Here is a 14,563-nt window from a genome sequence, read left to right as displayed (position 1 = left end):
GAAGAAAGTATCAGTGAACTTGAAGATAAATCAATGGGAATTATCCAACTGGGAACAGAAAAGATAAAAAATTAGGAACAAAAAAATGAACAGAGCCTCAAGGAGTTGTGGGACAATATCAAAAGGTCTAACATGTTTCACTGGAGTCCCAGAGAGAATGAGGCAAAAAAATGATTGAAGAAATTAAAGGCAGAAAACTTCCCAATTGTGGTGAATAGCATAAGTGAACAGATTCAAGCTCAGCAAACCCCAAGCAAGCTACACACACACACACACACACACACACACACACACACACACACACACACACACACACACACACCCTTGGCACATTGCAGTCAAACTGGCGAAAACCAAATAAAAAGAGAAAGTTTTGAAAGTAGCCCAAGAAGAACTACACATTTCATACAGGAGAACAATGACTCGAACGACAACAAATGTTTCATCAGAAACTGTGGAGATCAATGAGAGTGGAACAACATCTTTGAAGTGATGAAACAACAAAATAAAACCATTAATATAAAAATAACTTACATTAACTAGTCTTTCAAGACTGGGAATAATTAGAGATGTTTCCCCTCCTTTAACATCAGGATCTTTCTGCATTTCCTTAATAGCTTGCAATATTTCTTTCATACCTTCTTCAAGTTGCTTATTTTCTTCAATTAATTCTTTTACTAAAATGAAATACTTTTTTCATTGAATGAATAGATTTTTTTACAATTTACACTATGCTATATAGATGACAAATATTTCACATACAGTAAAAATAACCCACTTATAAAATGCAAATACAAATAAATGTACAAAAAATTCAACTATAAACCCAATGTGTGAATAATGAAGTTAAGTCGCACACCTATTTAAATCCTATGCATATACATATATATCTCATGGCTGAAAGAAATAAATCATAAGCATACTTTGCCTTTACTTTACATTAAAAATTTCTTAAATTTGTTTTTCTAACTGTACTTTCATTAGAGAATAAAAGAAAAATAGACTTATTTATCATCACAATAAATTCAGATTAATAACATGCTCTGAAAATGAATATAGCAAGGCAAACCAAATAGATGAATGAGAGACGGAAGTCTATACATTATAGAGTTAGTTAAGGCTAAAACAGACTAGAAAACAGAATGTAGTAAAGTCCTTTCAACCCCATAATTTTCAGTACAGACTAAATAAGAAAAATAAGAGATAATAGTGACTTACATTTATTCTGAAATTTGGCTATTATTGTTCTACTTCTTTCTAAATCTCTTTCCTTTTCAATTAGTTCTCTTGAAAGAAATTCATTCTAAACAAAACATAAAGAGAAAAAAAATGATTTTTTAAAAAAATGACAATAGTTTATAGTTTTGAAGTTTAAAGAAGGTTGACCAATCGAGGTTTAACACACCCACAGCAAGCTATAGAAATGTAGCAGCACTCACAAAAATAAAATAAAATCTAAAAGGTAAAACAGATAATGACCCTCCTCCCACCTTCTCCCTCCCCCCCACCCCACACCCATGGCAAAAGGCAAACAGATAAGGAAGGTTTTTGTCTTTGGCACCACAATCATCTCTTCTAATGATCTGCCTTTACACTACCCGTTCTGCCTGGCTTCTATGACGTTCAAGCTCTATTTCTGCATTTCTACTCTGTGCTTCTTTAATCAATAAATCCTGTGCTATGGCTTCATTCTAAAGAAACATTTAACAAATTAGGCAAGTCAATGAGTTCATTTCAGATGTATTGCATTTTTAGATCTTTTAAAAGACAGAATGTGTACAAATTAGTGTTAATGTGCAAACATAAAAGAATTCTTATTATAATTGCTACTTATCGAATTTTGTTAGAGAAGTCATAAAAAAGAATTAAAAAAAAAAAAATCCCAGGAATGTAATTTGGAGGAGAGCTCACCTGAGATCTAAGAAATATTAGTTCTGTCCGTAGCTGTTCTATAAGATTTGCAAGTGGATCTATCTGAGATAATTTTGATTGTGCAGTAATTGGCACAGGGTCCAGAACATTAACTTCAAGTTTACTTTTCAAAATCTCTGTCTGTACGGGTACTTCACTTTTTCCTACATCTTCTTTGAAATTGGTATCAGCGTAGTTTATTGGGGTATGAACCTGTTCATCTTCTGATGTTGCTACTTGTGATTTAGCCACGTCAGCTCTATTTTCATGAATTTGTTGACAAAGTATTGCAGATTTTTGCCTAAGTGATAACTTCTGCATTAAGTCTGAAGCTGTTGATAAGGCTCGTAAAGAAGAATCACTTTTTTGTGTGAAATTAGTCTTCTCAAGTGCCTGATGGCTTCCTGATACTTTCTTCATAGACTCATCAGAAACAGAGTATAAATGGTCATTTATTTCTTCATGATTCTCCCTACTAAAGGTATTGACTAATGATTCTAGATTTGTTAAAGACTGTAGACAGGGTGCTTTAAAAATCTCCCTTATTGTAATAGTTTCTGGAGGTGAAATATTATCTTTCACTTGTATAGATGAAGAATGTCTAGTTAAAGAGACAAAAGGATCCACTTCACTTTCTACACTATGACGAATTTCAGATAACATTCTTGATAATGATCCTATGGTCATATTCTCTTCAGGCTCATTCTGATATGACTGTGGAATATTGAATGATGGTCTCCTATGTGGCAGCTCTACTTTATCTGAACTCCTAATCTGTATTCAGAGTAAATAATGTCTCATTAATGAATTTTGGGATTGACAGGTTATTGAAATAAAACATTTTCCTTTTATTTAACAAGTATAAAAAGAAGCAATGTCCAAAATGAGATAATGGGGGCAGAAATGAAAGCCCTGATAATAATATTTTTCTTTATTCTCTTCACCATAGCAGTACCTTACTATTTACCTTTGATTGTGCTTCACTCATATTTTTGAGGCTCATGAAATCAAATTTTTTTTCTCCCATTTTATTCTCTTGAGAAAAGTTTTCAGTTAGGTTCAGGTCCTCAACAGTTAATCCTACATATAAAAGAATTAACAAATGAGAAACATAAAAATAACTCTGCTATTATTCCAATACTTTAACTCTTAAAAACTAGAATCAAGTTTTAACTCAAACAAAAGGTAGAATATTTCCAAAATCCTTGATCTATATGTAGCCTCCCATACAACTTCCTGATTTAGCTCACTTTTAATAAGATATTAATGAGTTGTTTATTTTTTGATATTGAGCTCCAGGAGCTGTTTGTATATTTTGGAGATTAATCGTTTGTCCGTTGTTTCATTTGCAAATATATTCTCCCATTCTGAGGGTTGGCTTTTGGTCTTGTTTATGGTTTCCTTTGCTGTGCAAAAGCTTTTAAGATACAATGGAATATTACTCAGCCATAAAAAGAAATGAAATTGAGTTATCTGTAGTGAGGTGGATGGACCTAGAGTCTGTCATACAGAGTGAAGTAAGTCAGAAAGAGAAAAACAAATATTGTATGCTAACGCATATATATGGAATCTAAAAAAAAAAATGGTATTGATGAAACTAGTGGCAGGGCAGGAATAAAGACGTAGACATAGAGAATGGACTTGAGGACATGGAGGGGGCGTGGGGGAAAGCTGGGGCAAAGTGAGAGTAGCACTGACATATATACACTACCAAATGTAAAACAGATAGCTAGTGGGAAGCAGCAGCATAGCACAAGGAGATCAGCTCGGTGGTTTGCGACGACCTAGAGAGGTGGGATAGGGAGGGTGGGAGGGAGGTTCAAGAGGGAAGGGATATGGGGATATATGTATGCATATGGCTGATTCACTCTGTTGTACAACAGAAACTAACATAGTATTGTGAAGCAATTATACTCCAATAAAGACGTATTCAAAAAAATAAATAAAATAAAATAAAAATAATCTTAAAAAAAGATATTAATGAAAAACAATTACAAATTTTATCTTCTCTATCATTCTTTTCCCATATTAATAAGTACTAAAATAGTTAAAAGACACATATTAAGAAAGTAGATAAGAATCATGAGTAATGACTAAATTGCTTAATACACTAATAAATTACAAAGTTTTGCCCTTCTAGAAATTTTTGATGTATTGTACTATAGACAGCATAATGCTAAAAAAAAAAAACAAAAACAAACAAACAAAAAACCTCTATTATTCATAGATACTTGTGGGCTTGGGCCAAGTTAGAAAAAAAATTCCTTCTCTATGGTCTTACAAAAAAGCACTGTAATAGCTATTAAAAAATAAACCAACTGTTCTCTTTATATCATGTAAGATAAAACAAAACAAAAAATTGTTAATTTTTATTCAATAAAACATTACTTTCACTTAGTAAAGAATAATGTACAATTAAAGTTTCCAATGCATAGCTTTTAAGGAAAAAGAAAAAATTAACAGTAATTTATATTGACAAAAATTACTAAGTTTTATTATTACTAATCACAACATACTGGGATTGTCTAGAAATTAATACAGACTATATTGTAAATTTTTCAAAAGTCCATGATTCTGATGTTTGTTTTTTGTTCACTTATTATTCTTTTAACTGTTTAGATTTAGGACTAAACTCAATGACACTCACTCATACACTCTTCATCAGGCCATTATTTTCATTTATCAAACTTGCAGCAAAACCACAGTAATACAGCAATACTATTTCTAACATATAGAAAATTACAGATCCAGACAGTTCATTTTCCAATGATTCTTTTAAAGGTTTGGAATAACAGTATACCTGAAGTTGCAGTTCTTTTTCCTTTTTCTTGAGCCATTTGACGAATTTTTTTCTTCAGATCAAGTCTTTCTTCCTCTAGGCTTTCAATCTACAAAATTAAAATTGTTAGTATTTTTCTTTACTTCAACCAGGAAAATAACCAATTGACTACTGCACTTGCCTCTTTCAAAAGAATCTGGTTTTCAGCTCTGTACTGCTGCTGTTTTAAACTTTTGCTATTTCTGAATTCAGTTAAATCAATCATTGTCTTTGGTTCAAGGCCTAAAATAAAAAGAAAAATGATTAAAACCTTATTAATATTCAAATGAACTACGAAAACTTCATCCAGCAACTGGTTATCATCAAGCAACTGGTTATAATCTATTTAGCCAGCATCACTGCAGAATGGGGGACTTTTTGTTCAAGAATTTTTCAGGTATTTGAACTTCAACCATACAAGCTAAAATTTTATCACAATTATTAATGGAAATCCTGACAAAGACATATTATGATCTGTCTTCCATGTTGGACTGTCAGAGAGGTACTATAATGTATTAAAAACAGAAGCTTTGTAATAAAACAGAGTTGGGTTCAATTCCCACTTTCAACTATTAACTGGTTGTAGGGATAATACTATATGTATTACACTACATGTGTATGAATCTATACACGTAGGGATAGTACTATATGTATTACACTACATGTGTATGAATGTATACACGTATTTCTTTTTGGCTTGTTGTCAGGGGTATAATAAAATTAACCCAAATAAAGTACTTATAGCAGTGCTTGGCACATAGTAGTCAATATTAATATCAATATCAATTATATTTTATCATGACTAGACTGATGCTCTCAGTGTGCCTCTTTTCTAACTTCCCATTACTAAGCAGTTATGCTCTGAAAACCAGATATCAAGATTGTCTCAAGTAATTATAAAGCAAGATTTGGGGTCTTTAAAAAACAGAAAATCTGGTGTTTGTGATGGCTCAGTCACCTTTAGGAATGTCCAGACTGAAGTTGGCCATGATCTGATAGATCAAGTTGATTAGACTAAGTCTAACTTGAGGTCCTGGCATGACTCTGGGTCCTAGATAGACACTTTTTTACAAATAAATAATATGTATAAAATATTTATTTTTCCTTCCTTTAGAGAATAGTTTTTACAGGTGATCATTTTAACTCTAAGAAAGCATTAACTGGTATTTACCAAGTATACTGAAATCATGATTTAGATATTTATTTCCATTTTAAAGTAGCAATTTAGATTGGACTGTTGTAACATTCAAACTAGTAATATTCACTAATGAAATATTTATTGATATCAATATATAAACTCTCAAGCTATATTTACTAATTACTTCTTAGAATCAATAGTAACCTTAAAATACTCAAGTAAAACTTAGTGCAAATTATAAAAGTCAAGTATTTAAAAGTCTTAAAAAGGATTAAACAGTATTTCTAAATGTCCCCATACATTCATCTGAAACTAGAGCATTTTGCAAACTAACAAACTACTTTTGTTGGAAAAAAAAAAAGGTTAACTTCTAACAGTGGTATTAACTAAGTAGCTTTCCTTTTTTTAAGCATGCAATTATTATTGAGGAGATCTCGGACTGAATATAGCAGTGCTCCAGGTCTGCCCAACCACCATCCCAGCTCCATCAAATCCATAATCCCACTTCAACTGGAACAGCTCCATTTTTACTTCTTTTAAATATTTTTATAGGAGGAATTATTAAAAAAAAAAAAAAGCATCCAACTATTTAAAAATAATCATAAACAACAAAAAAATGACTTGACAATTAGGTTGAGCAAACTACATATCTTAAAAGATGACTTACCCATACGCTCTTTAAGTGCCTCATTCTCATCGAGGAAATCATTGATCTTCAATTCAAGTTTATTGATTTCCTTTGTCAATACTTCAATCTCTCGATCTCTTATTTTAATTTGGTTTTTACAATTCTTTATTTCAATAACAGCATCTTCTAAGCCATAAACTCCCTGAAAAATACCCATTATAATTTAAATATAACATTGTTTATTTGAATAAATTGTCGAATTCATGAATTTGTTTTCTTATTAAGTCTGAGGGCAAGTGCACATATAACTAAGATTGACATCTGTAAACTGTGTTTTTTACTCTACTTTTAAAAAACAAATCCAGTAATAATAATAATGGGAAATGGAACAGTTGAAATTTCCCAGTACAGCATCCTAATGGCAAAGTGACTCAGAATATTACACATAAAACACTTCACAAAATACAGAAAAGGAATAGTAAGGGAGAATCAGCAATACCATTAGAATATGTAGGTTATTAGTTGCCTGACTTAGCAGTAATCAGATTTAAAAAGTACAAAGTAAGGCTGTGTTGGCACAGTAGGTGGTAAAACTGCCTCTGTTACAACTTTTAGACAACTAATCAGTGGTGTCATATCTACATGGTGGTACAATGACACAGATTACGAAGAATCTAATCCTGCTGCCTCACCAAAGCTGATTATCTGGGCAAAATGCTTTAATCAAATGGTTTGAAAACAATTCTGCCAAAAAGTAAAGGCTGCACAAAAGTTTGAACACTTCAGTATAAATCAATTAGGATAATCTTTATCACGAGATACTTCTGGAAGGTTTTTAAATGGTATACAGAAAATGGCACAGAACAGTCTATAAGTGGCAAGAATAATTCTAAGCTCCTTGATTGACAAGATAAAAATACATACCGATTCATAATCTTTTAATCGCTTCAAAGTCTCAACTAGTTCTTTATCCTTTTCCCTAGCATCAGCCTCAGCCAGTTCAGCTGTTCTCTCAGCCTCTTTAGTTCTGTCTTCTAAAATTTGAATCTTAGACTGAATTTTCATGTAATGAGTCTGTTGAGAAAGTGCTGAAGCTCCTACAGGGTAAAAATTAAAATCATGAATGAACTGAATTGACTACTTACTCCTATAAAACACTGGTTCCAGTATGGGAAGCAGGAAAAGTGGTATGTCACTAAAAAAAAGTCCATTTAAAATTGTAATTTTATATTTGTAAAATAAAGTTTTGATTTGGTTTTATTTATAAAACTAAAAAGGAAATTTTAATAAAATCTTAGCTGAAAGGGTACAGATTATAAAAGATTGGAAAACACTGCTTTACAAAGAATGATAATCGTGGCAAAGGCTGCTGTTTCTAATAGTTAAGCTCCCTTTCGTCCACTGTAATAGAACTATGGATTTTTAGATGGACACATGGCCACTTGAAATAAAGACTAAATTTCTACTTACATTCCAGTAGCTAGTTGTGGTCATGAGACTAGTAGGATATAAACAGAAAGACCATGTGCACATTTCAGGAAATGTTTTTAAAGGAGAGGAGTGAAACTTTCTTTTCTCCTTCCTCCTTCCTGCCAGCTGGAATATGGACATTAGGGCTGGAACTCAGTCTCCTTAGAACATGAGATGGAAGCCACATGCTGATAGTCAAAACAACAAGATATAGGGTCCCTGGTATCTGGTATTTGTACAAGTGCTCACCTACACTAAACTAGTTGCCTCAACTTTGGTTATATCATGGATAAGTACATTTCCATCCTGTTTAAACCATTGTTACATTTGATTTTTTTCTGTCACTTGCAGCTAAACTTAACTGTAACTAATAGTTTAAAAATTCCTACTTGTACATCTTAACAAACTGTTGCTAAGACCAAAATATAGTATTGGTATCATTCTAAAATTTACTGACAATCATTCTTACACTCATCCATAATAAACATCTACTGATTTATAGGGCATATACTTACATACGGGCACTGGACTAGTGTGGGAGATCACACATGTTTATAAGAAGTGAGCCCTGTTCTCTGGAGTGAACAGCCTAGCTGGAGAATGTGACAGAGGCTCCTGTCCCTAAAATCTATTCTCCCTTTCTTCTGCAAGGCCCTCCACAATATATTACCTGCCTATCCTTCAGTACATGCCCTTTGCTTCTTGCCTCCTCTTCCTCTACCTCGGTGTTTGGGATTGGATGTGAGGGTAAAGTTCCATTTTGCATGAGGCAGATGAAGGCAATACCCTAGACTGCCTAATTCTAGACCAATACACAAGTGAGAAATAAACTTCTATCTTGATTTTGCCACCATTTTTCCGATGCTTCTGCGAGCTAAAACTAATCCTAACCAATGAAGGGAGAACACCATTAACTGTCATGTACAAGTTAAATTCAAGATACAGAGTATACTCTAGTACACACACCTTCTGTGGACTTTAGGAATTACATGACTACAGACTGACATAAGTGTCACTATATAAGACCTCTTCCTTATTTGACAGCAGAGATCAACCGCCACTTTTTCTCCTGGTGGCTGGAATATGCAAACCCCACAACATCAGTGATCCTTTTAAAGCAATTTAAGCTGTCAAAGAATAATTCTAATACATACATAATACAGACACATGTAGAAATAAGTATAGCAAGTGGGCTTTGATGCTGCTCAACAATCACACTATACTTCCCTGGTCTGGTTCATTCTTCCAGATGACCATTTCCTACCTTCTCTTGACTTCTCTCTCCTCAAACTCCTAATATATCTGCCTCTATCCTCACTTTCAGCTGAGAACCTTGCTTCCTCATTCACTGAGAAAACCAAAACTTTTACTGTCAGGACATCTACCCAGCCACATCTGACGGTAACTATACACTCCACCTTTCTTCCTGTTACTATGGATGAACTCTCTGTGCTCCTAAGCCAACTACTCCACTGAACACTAGATCCCATCCAATTGCCTTCTCAGGAATATTACTCCAGAAGTCCTTCTCTCCCTCTCTTGCTTCATCAATTCATGAATTGCTTCCTCTTTAATGGATCTTTCCTATTAACTTAGAAGCATGATTATTTCTTCCATTTAAAAGAGAAAAACATTTTCTTTATCCCCCTTTCCCCTCAAGCTACCACTCTATTTTTCTCCTTTCCTTCACAGAAACAGCACTCAAAAGTCTCTGTATTGGCTCTATTTCATCTCTACCCATTTTCTCTTGAACCAAAAATGATCACTGCTAAATCCAGTGGTCAATTTTCAGTGCTCCTCTTGTCTTAGCAGCAGCAGTGAATACCGTACGGAACACAGTTGCTTATGCTCTTCCTTGATGACATTCCACATGTGAGTTCCAGGGCTCTACATGCTCCTGGTTTTCCTCCCATCTCTCTGGTCATTCCTTCCCAGTCTTTTTGGTTGTTCCTTTTCATCTCCCCAAGTTCTAAAGTAAAAGCATCCCAGGGCTCAGTCTTAAGATTTTTCTTTTTAACCAACATTTTCTCCTTTGATGATCTCAGCCAGTTTCATGACTTCAAGTACCATTTTTATGCATAAAGTTCCCAAATTAATATGTTTAGCCTAGACTGTCCTCATGAACCTCAGACTTCTATATACAAATACCTACTTAACATTTTCACTCAGATGTCTAATAGGCATCTCACACTTAACATGTCCTGTTTAACTAAGTACCTGACCATCTCTAAACCTGCTCTTTCCACAGCCCTCCCCAGCATTCAGACCAAAAGCCCTGATAACTTTTACATCCTACATCTGATCTGTCAGCAAATTTCGTTTCTATCACCTTCAAAATACATCCAGAACTGACTACATGTAACTCCACTGCTACCTCCATGCTTTAAACTACCATCACCTGTCTCCAGGTTATTGCAGTAGTCTTATAACAGGTTCCCTGCTTCTCTCCTTACCACTCCTAAAGCCTATGGCAGACACAGTCCAGGTCAAAATATATCACTCCTTTCTTCAGAAATTTTCTTTGATGTCCATTCTCACTTAAAAGAAAAGCCGAAGTCCTTACAATGAACTGTAAGGCCCCATATGATACGGCCCCTCGTTACCTCTCTGATCTCATCACCTACTACTGCCCACATGCTCCCCCTGCTCCAGCCACAAAGGCTGCTTTGTTGTTCCTCAGACATGCTCAGTACACTCCTGCTTCAGTGCCCCGCACTTATTCTCACTGCTTAGGGACATCCGCGTGGCTCACTCCCTCATCTTCTTTAAGTCTTTGTTCAAATATCTCCTCAGTGAGGCTTCTGCCTCACTATCTAAATTACAACCACACTACCATTATTTCACTTACACACAAACACACACATAGACTCACTCATTATTTCCCCTTTGTGTCTAATTTTTTTTTATCTTCAGCAATTACAATAAATATGTCATGAACTTATTATGAATAGTTTGCATTAATGTGCTCTGGTATAACTACAGTATATAGTGTTTTGGAAATATAAGATCACTAACGTTGTAAGGGCTTACATTCAAAGGATGTGATGAGTTAGGTAAGCTAGCATGACCCAAGGTAGGGAGAATATGATGACATATCAAGTTGGGTAAGGTTAATTCAAATGTTGACAAGTCAATTACTTCTGAAAAATCTCTGTGATGTTGCTACACTGATCAAAATTTTATTTTCTTCCATTCTTTGTTAATTACAAAAAGGAGGATAAATACAATTATATCACCATTTTTCATTTCTTTTATACAGCCAATCTGGTAATAGAGGTTAATGTAATTTTCATCAGAGAAAAACTACAGGAAATACTGCCATCATTTACATGTGTAAATACTAATATCATAAATACAGTAGTCAATAATACCTTGTACAATTTTTTAAAAAATATAAAATTCAAATAAAGAAAAATCACTAATATATCTGTTGGCATAACATAATTTCATTTTAATACAAATAAAATATTTTAAAAACTTAATGGTATATAAAATGACTATATACTTATAAAACATTTAATTACCTTTGTTTCTTTGGAGCTCATTTTTCAAATCTTCAATAATAAAAGTATTTTTTTCCATTTCTTTCGTATATTGCTCTACTTGGTCAGTGAGCATCTTAATTTGACTATCTCGTTCTTGTATACCCTATAAAATATTTTGAATATTACATAGTATCACTTTATGAATATTAATCTACATTTTTAAAGTAAGAGAAAAGGTAGGTCTTGTTTTTTTCAACAAGACTATAGAATATATTTTTTGTGAGTCAAAACTGTGCCTTTTACTATTTTGTATACCTCAACTGCACTAATCACTGTAGGAATACTGCTGTCACTCTAGTACTTAAAGATGATATAAGGGCTAGCACTCCCACAAATACGAATTCCAGAACTCTCTAATATTTGTGGCTTCTTATGACTCCTTTTGTGTTACTTTTCTTCATCATCCATCTAATTCTATCTTTTTATCATTTTTTTTGTGTTTTACCTTGTGCTTTTTTCCTTTACTCAACTTAGCTTTCACCCCTGCAGTACTTCATTCAAAAATCTTGTCCCTTGCAATCGTCCTTATTCTCCAAATACTTCCCAAATTTCCTTCTTTCTTTTGGACTATGACTAGAGAGCACAGTTGATGCAAGTGTAACTTCTTTCTATATGAATATATTTGTACTATCAATAAAAAAAAAAATTTTATACAGTACAAATTATAACCACACTTTAGCTTATTTCACATTGTACAGGATATTTCAGCACTAAAACACAACACAATAGACTTTAGTAACAGAGTATTAAGATATTTTTAAAATTTCTAGAAGTTTTTAAAGTTTCTTATTAAATAATTCCCAATCAAAACAATAAATGTATTATCTGCATCAATAGAGAAAAATACATAAAATAATTTTATTCCTAAGTCTAAACTTAATTCTAATTTTTTCTTGGGACTGGACGGTGTAAGAAACTTCAAAAGACTTTATTATATACCCAAAAGTGCAAGTGACTAGATTAGGCACAGGAGATAAATAAGACATAATTCAGAGTTTCATTGCCAACTTTAATAAACCTTGTTGATAAACCAAATTTTGAGAAAGTTTTACCTGTTGTAGAGCCATAATATTACTTTTATCAGCATCAAGCTGGGCATTTTTCAGTTTCTCCCTCAGGTTATGTAACATTTGCTGGTACTCAATAATTTCATCATCTTTAGAAGACAAAATTAACTAGAAATAAACAAAATAGGATCTGTTACATAAGAGGAAAATTAATAAACCATTCCTCATTTATGGTAAATATTTTTAATATATACCATTAGCAGATTTCGAGAAAATACAGGAAATAAAATTCTTTGAAGTGAGAAAATAGCAACTATTGGAATGACCACTGTTCTTTTGTGCATACAACCTGAAATTCAGATAAGAAATGATTCAAAAATATACACTGTATTTTTTGCTTTTTAAGAAATTCAATCTTTTAGACAATCTCAAGTTTCCAAAACCCATTCCTAGAACACTAAGCTATAAATAACTCCCTGCAATTACAAAAGGTTTTGTACAACTAATCTCATATGAACAAAACATTAAAATGACACTAAGAAGCATAAAATATCTTGAATTATAAAAGGTATCTTGCTATGTTGTTTGAAAGGAAAAGGCTAGCATTCCTCTAGACAAGAATGGAAGAGGTCCTCAGGCTTTACAACATGCATATGGTTAAGGCATTGCCATCCACTTCATGGCCTCTAATCATCATTTTTTAATACTGTACTGCATATTTGAAAATAGCTAAGAGAGTGGATCTTCAAAGTTCTCATCACCAGAAAAAAAAAAATTGTAACTATGTATGGTTACAGATGTTAACTGGACTTACTGGGGTAATCATTTTGCAATACATACAAACGTCGAATCATTACACTGTATACCTGAAACTAGTATCATGTTATGTCAATTTTAAAAAAATGAAAGGTACCTTGTGTTCTTTGCTAGGACCAAATATCAAAATCAATCTATAAATTAATTTATAAATTTAATATATACCCAATAAAATAACTAAAATATTTTAAAGAACTATTTCTAAAATTTGTATTTAAAAAGCACATTTGTAAGAATCTAAAAAACATAAATAATGAGAACAGCTTTTTCAAATATTTAAGCATAATAATTAAAACAAGTGTACATGGTTAGAAAACAGATCAATCAATATAAAGAAGAGAGTCCCAAAATAAATTCAAATTCAACAGTTTTGTATGTAATAAAAATGGAAGTGTATTTTAGTAGGAGAAAAATGAAATATTCAATAAATGATGTTTAGACAACAGAGTAGCTTGGTTACATCCATATCTCACTCTTCATACCAAAATAAATAATATATGCTTCAAAGATTTACATGTAAAAGACGAAACTAGAAGATACTAGAGAAAATATGAGAAAATAATTTTATACTCAGAATCCTTTCTAACTAGGATACAAAGGCCAAAAGCCATAAAAAATAATAAATTTATGCAATATAAAAAAAAATACTTCATAGTAAAAAATACCATAAAGCCAAAAGACAAGTGACAAACTAGAGGAATATATTTGCAATATATATCACAATTACACTTGTAGCATTTATTCTACAGATACACATTTAAAAAATAAATATACAAGGATATTCATTAAAACATTGTTTCTAACAGCAAAAATTGGAAAGCTCCTAAACGCCACATAATAGGCAATCAATAACATACATATCTACGAAGAAAAATTACATTAAAAAGAACAAAGTAATACCATATATGCTGATATAAACTAAGTAAAAGATACTAAGTAAAAACAAAGTGCAGAAGAATACATTTGCTAACATCTCTCCCCCAAAATTAAAACGATTAAAAACAACTCTTTTTTTTCCTGGGGTTGGTGAACTATGGCTCATAGGTCAAATTTGGCCTGCTGCCTGCTTCTGTAAAGTTTCATTGGGAAAACAGCCTTGCTCATTTATTTATGTATTGTCTATGGCTGCCTTCATATTATAATAGCACAGTTGAATAGATACACCAGAAACCAAATATTCTAAAATATTTACTCCCTGGCCTTTTACAGAAAGTTTATTGACCTCTGATT

General features: G+C 32.7%; 1 protein-coding gene and 1 non-coding gene across 9 annotated transcripts in view; one reads left to right on the top strand and one right to left on the bottom strand.

The window, feature by feature from the left end:
• The window catches only part of CEP290 (centrosomal protein 290), a 97,164-nt gene that overhangs the window by 70,853 nt on the left and 11,748 nt on the right, over window positions 1–14,563 (bottom strand). For all 8 annotated transcript variants that reach the window (XM_057557601.1, XM_007165923.3, XM_057557605.1 and 5 more), the window contains 9 exons: window positions 12,563–12,685; window positions 11,490–11,613; window positions 7,420–7,592; window positions 6,535–6,697; window positions 4,872–4,972; window positions 4,712–4,799; window positions 2,879–2,991; window positions 1,219–1,303; window positions 535–677 (listed from right to left, as the gene is read on the bottom strand). In XM_057557601.1, the coding sequence (XP_057413584.1) occupies window positions 535–677; window positions 1,219–1,303; window positions 2,879–2,991; window positions 4,712–4,799; window positions 4,872–4,972; window positions 6,535–6,697; window positions 7,420–7,592; window positions 11,490–11,613; window positions 12,563–12,685 (1,113 nt within the window). The remainder of the gene's footprint in view (window positions 1–534; window positions 678–1,218; window positions 1,304–2,878; window positions 2,992–4,711; window positions 4,800–4,871; window positions 4,973–6,534; window positions 6,698–7,419; window positions 7,593–11,489; window positions 11,614–12,562; window positions 12,686–14,563) is intronic.
• On the top strand, window positions 13,096–13,219 carry LOC114238425 (U6atac minor spliceosomal RNA). The gene has a single exon (XR_003623799.1). It is a non-coding gene; the product is annotated as a U6atac minor spliceosomal RNA (small nuclear RNA).

The sequence above is a fragment of the Balaenoptera acutorostrata genome, chromosome 11 (assembly GCF_949987535.1).
Source record: "Balaenoptera acutorostrata chromosome 11, mBalAcu1.1, whole genome shotgun sequence".
Classification (NCBI taxonomy): domain Eukaryota; kingdom Metazoa; phylum Chordata; class Mammalia; order Artiodactyla; family Balaenopteridae; genus Balaenoptera; species Balaenoptera acutorostrata.
Note: the sequence above shows the minus strand (reverse complement) of the source record. Positions and strands in the feature narration are given on the sequence as shown.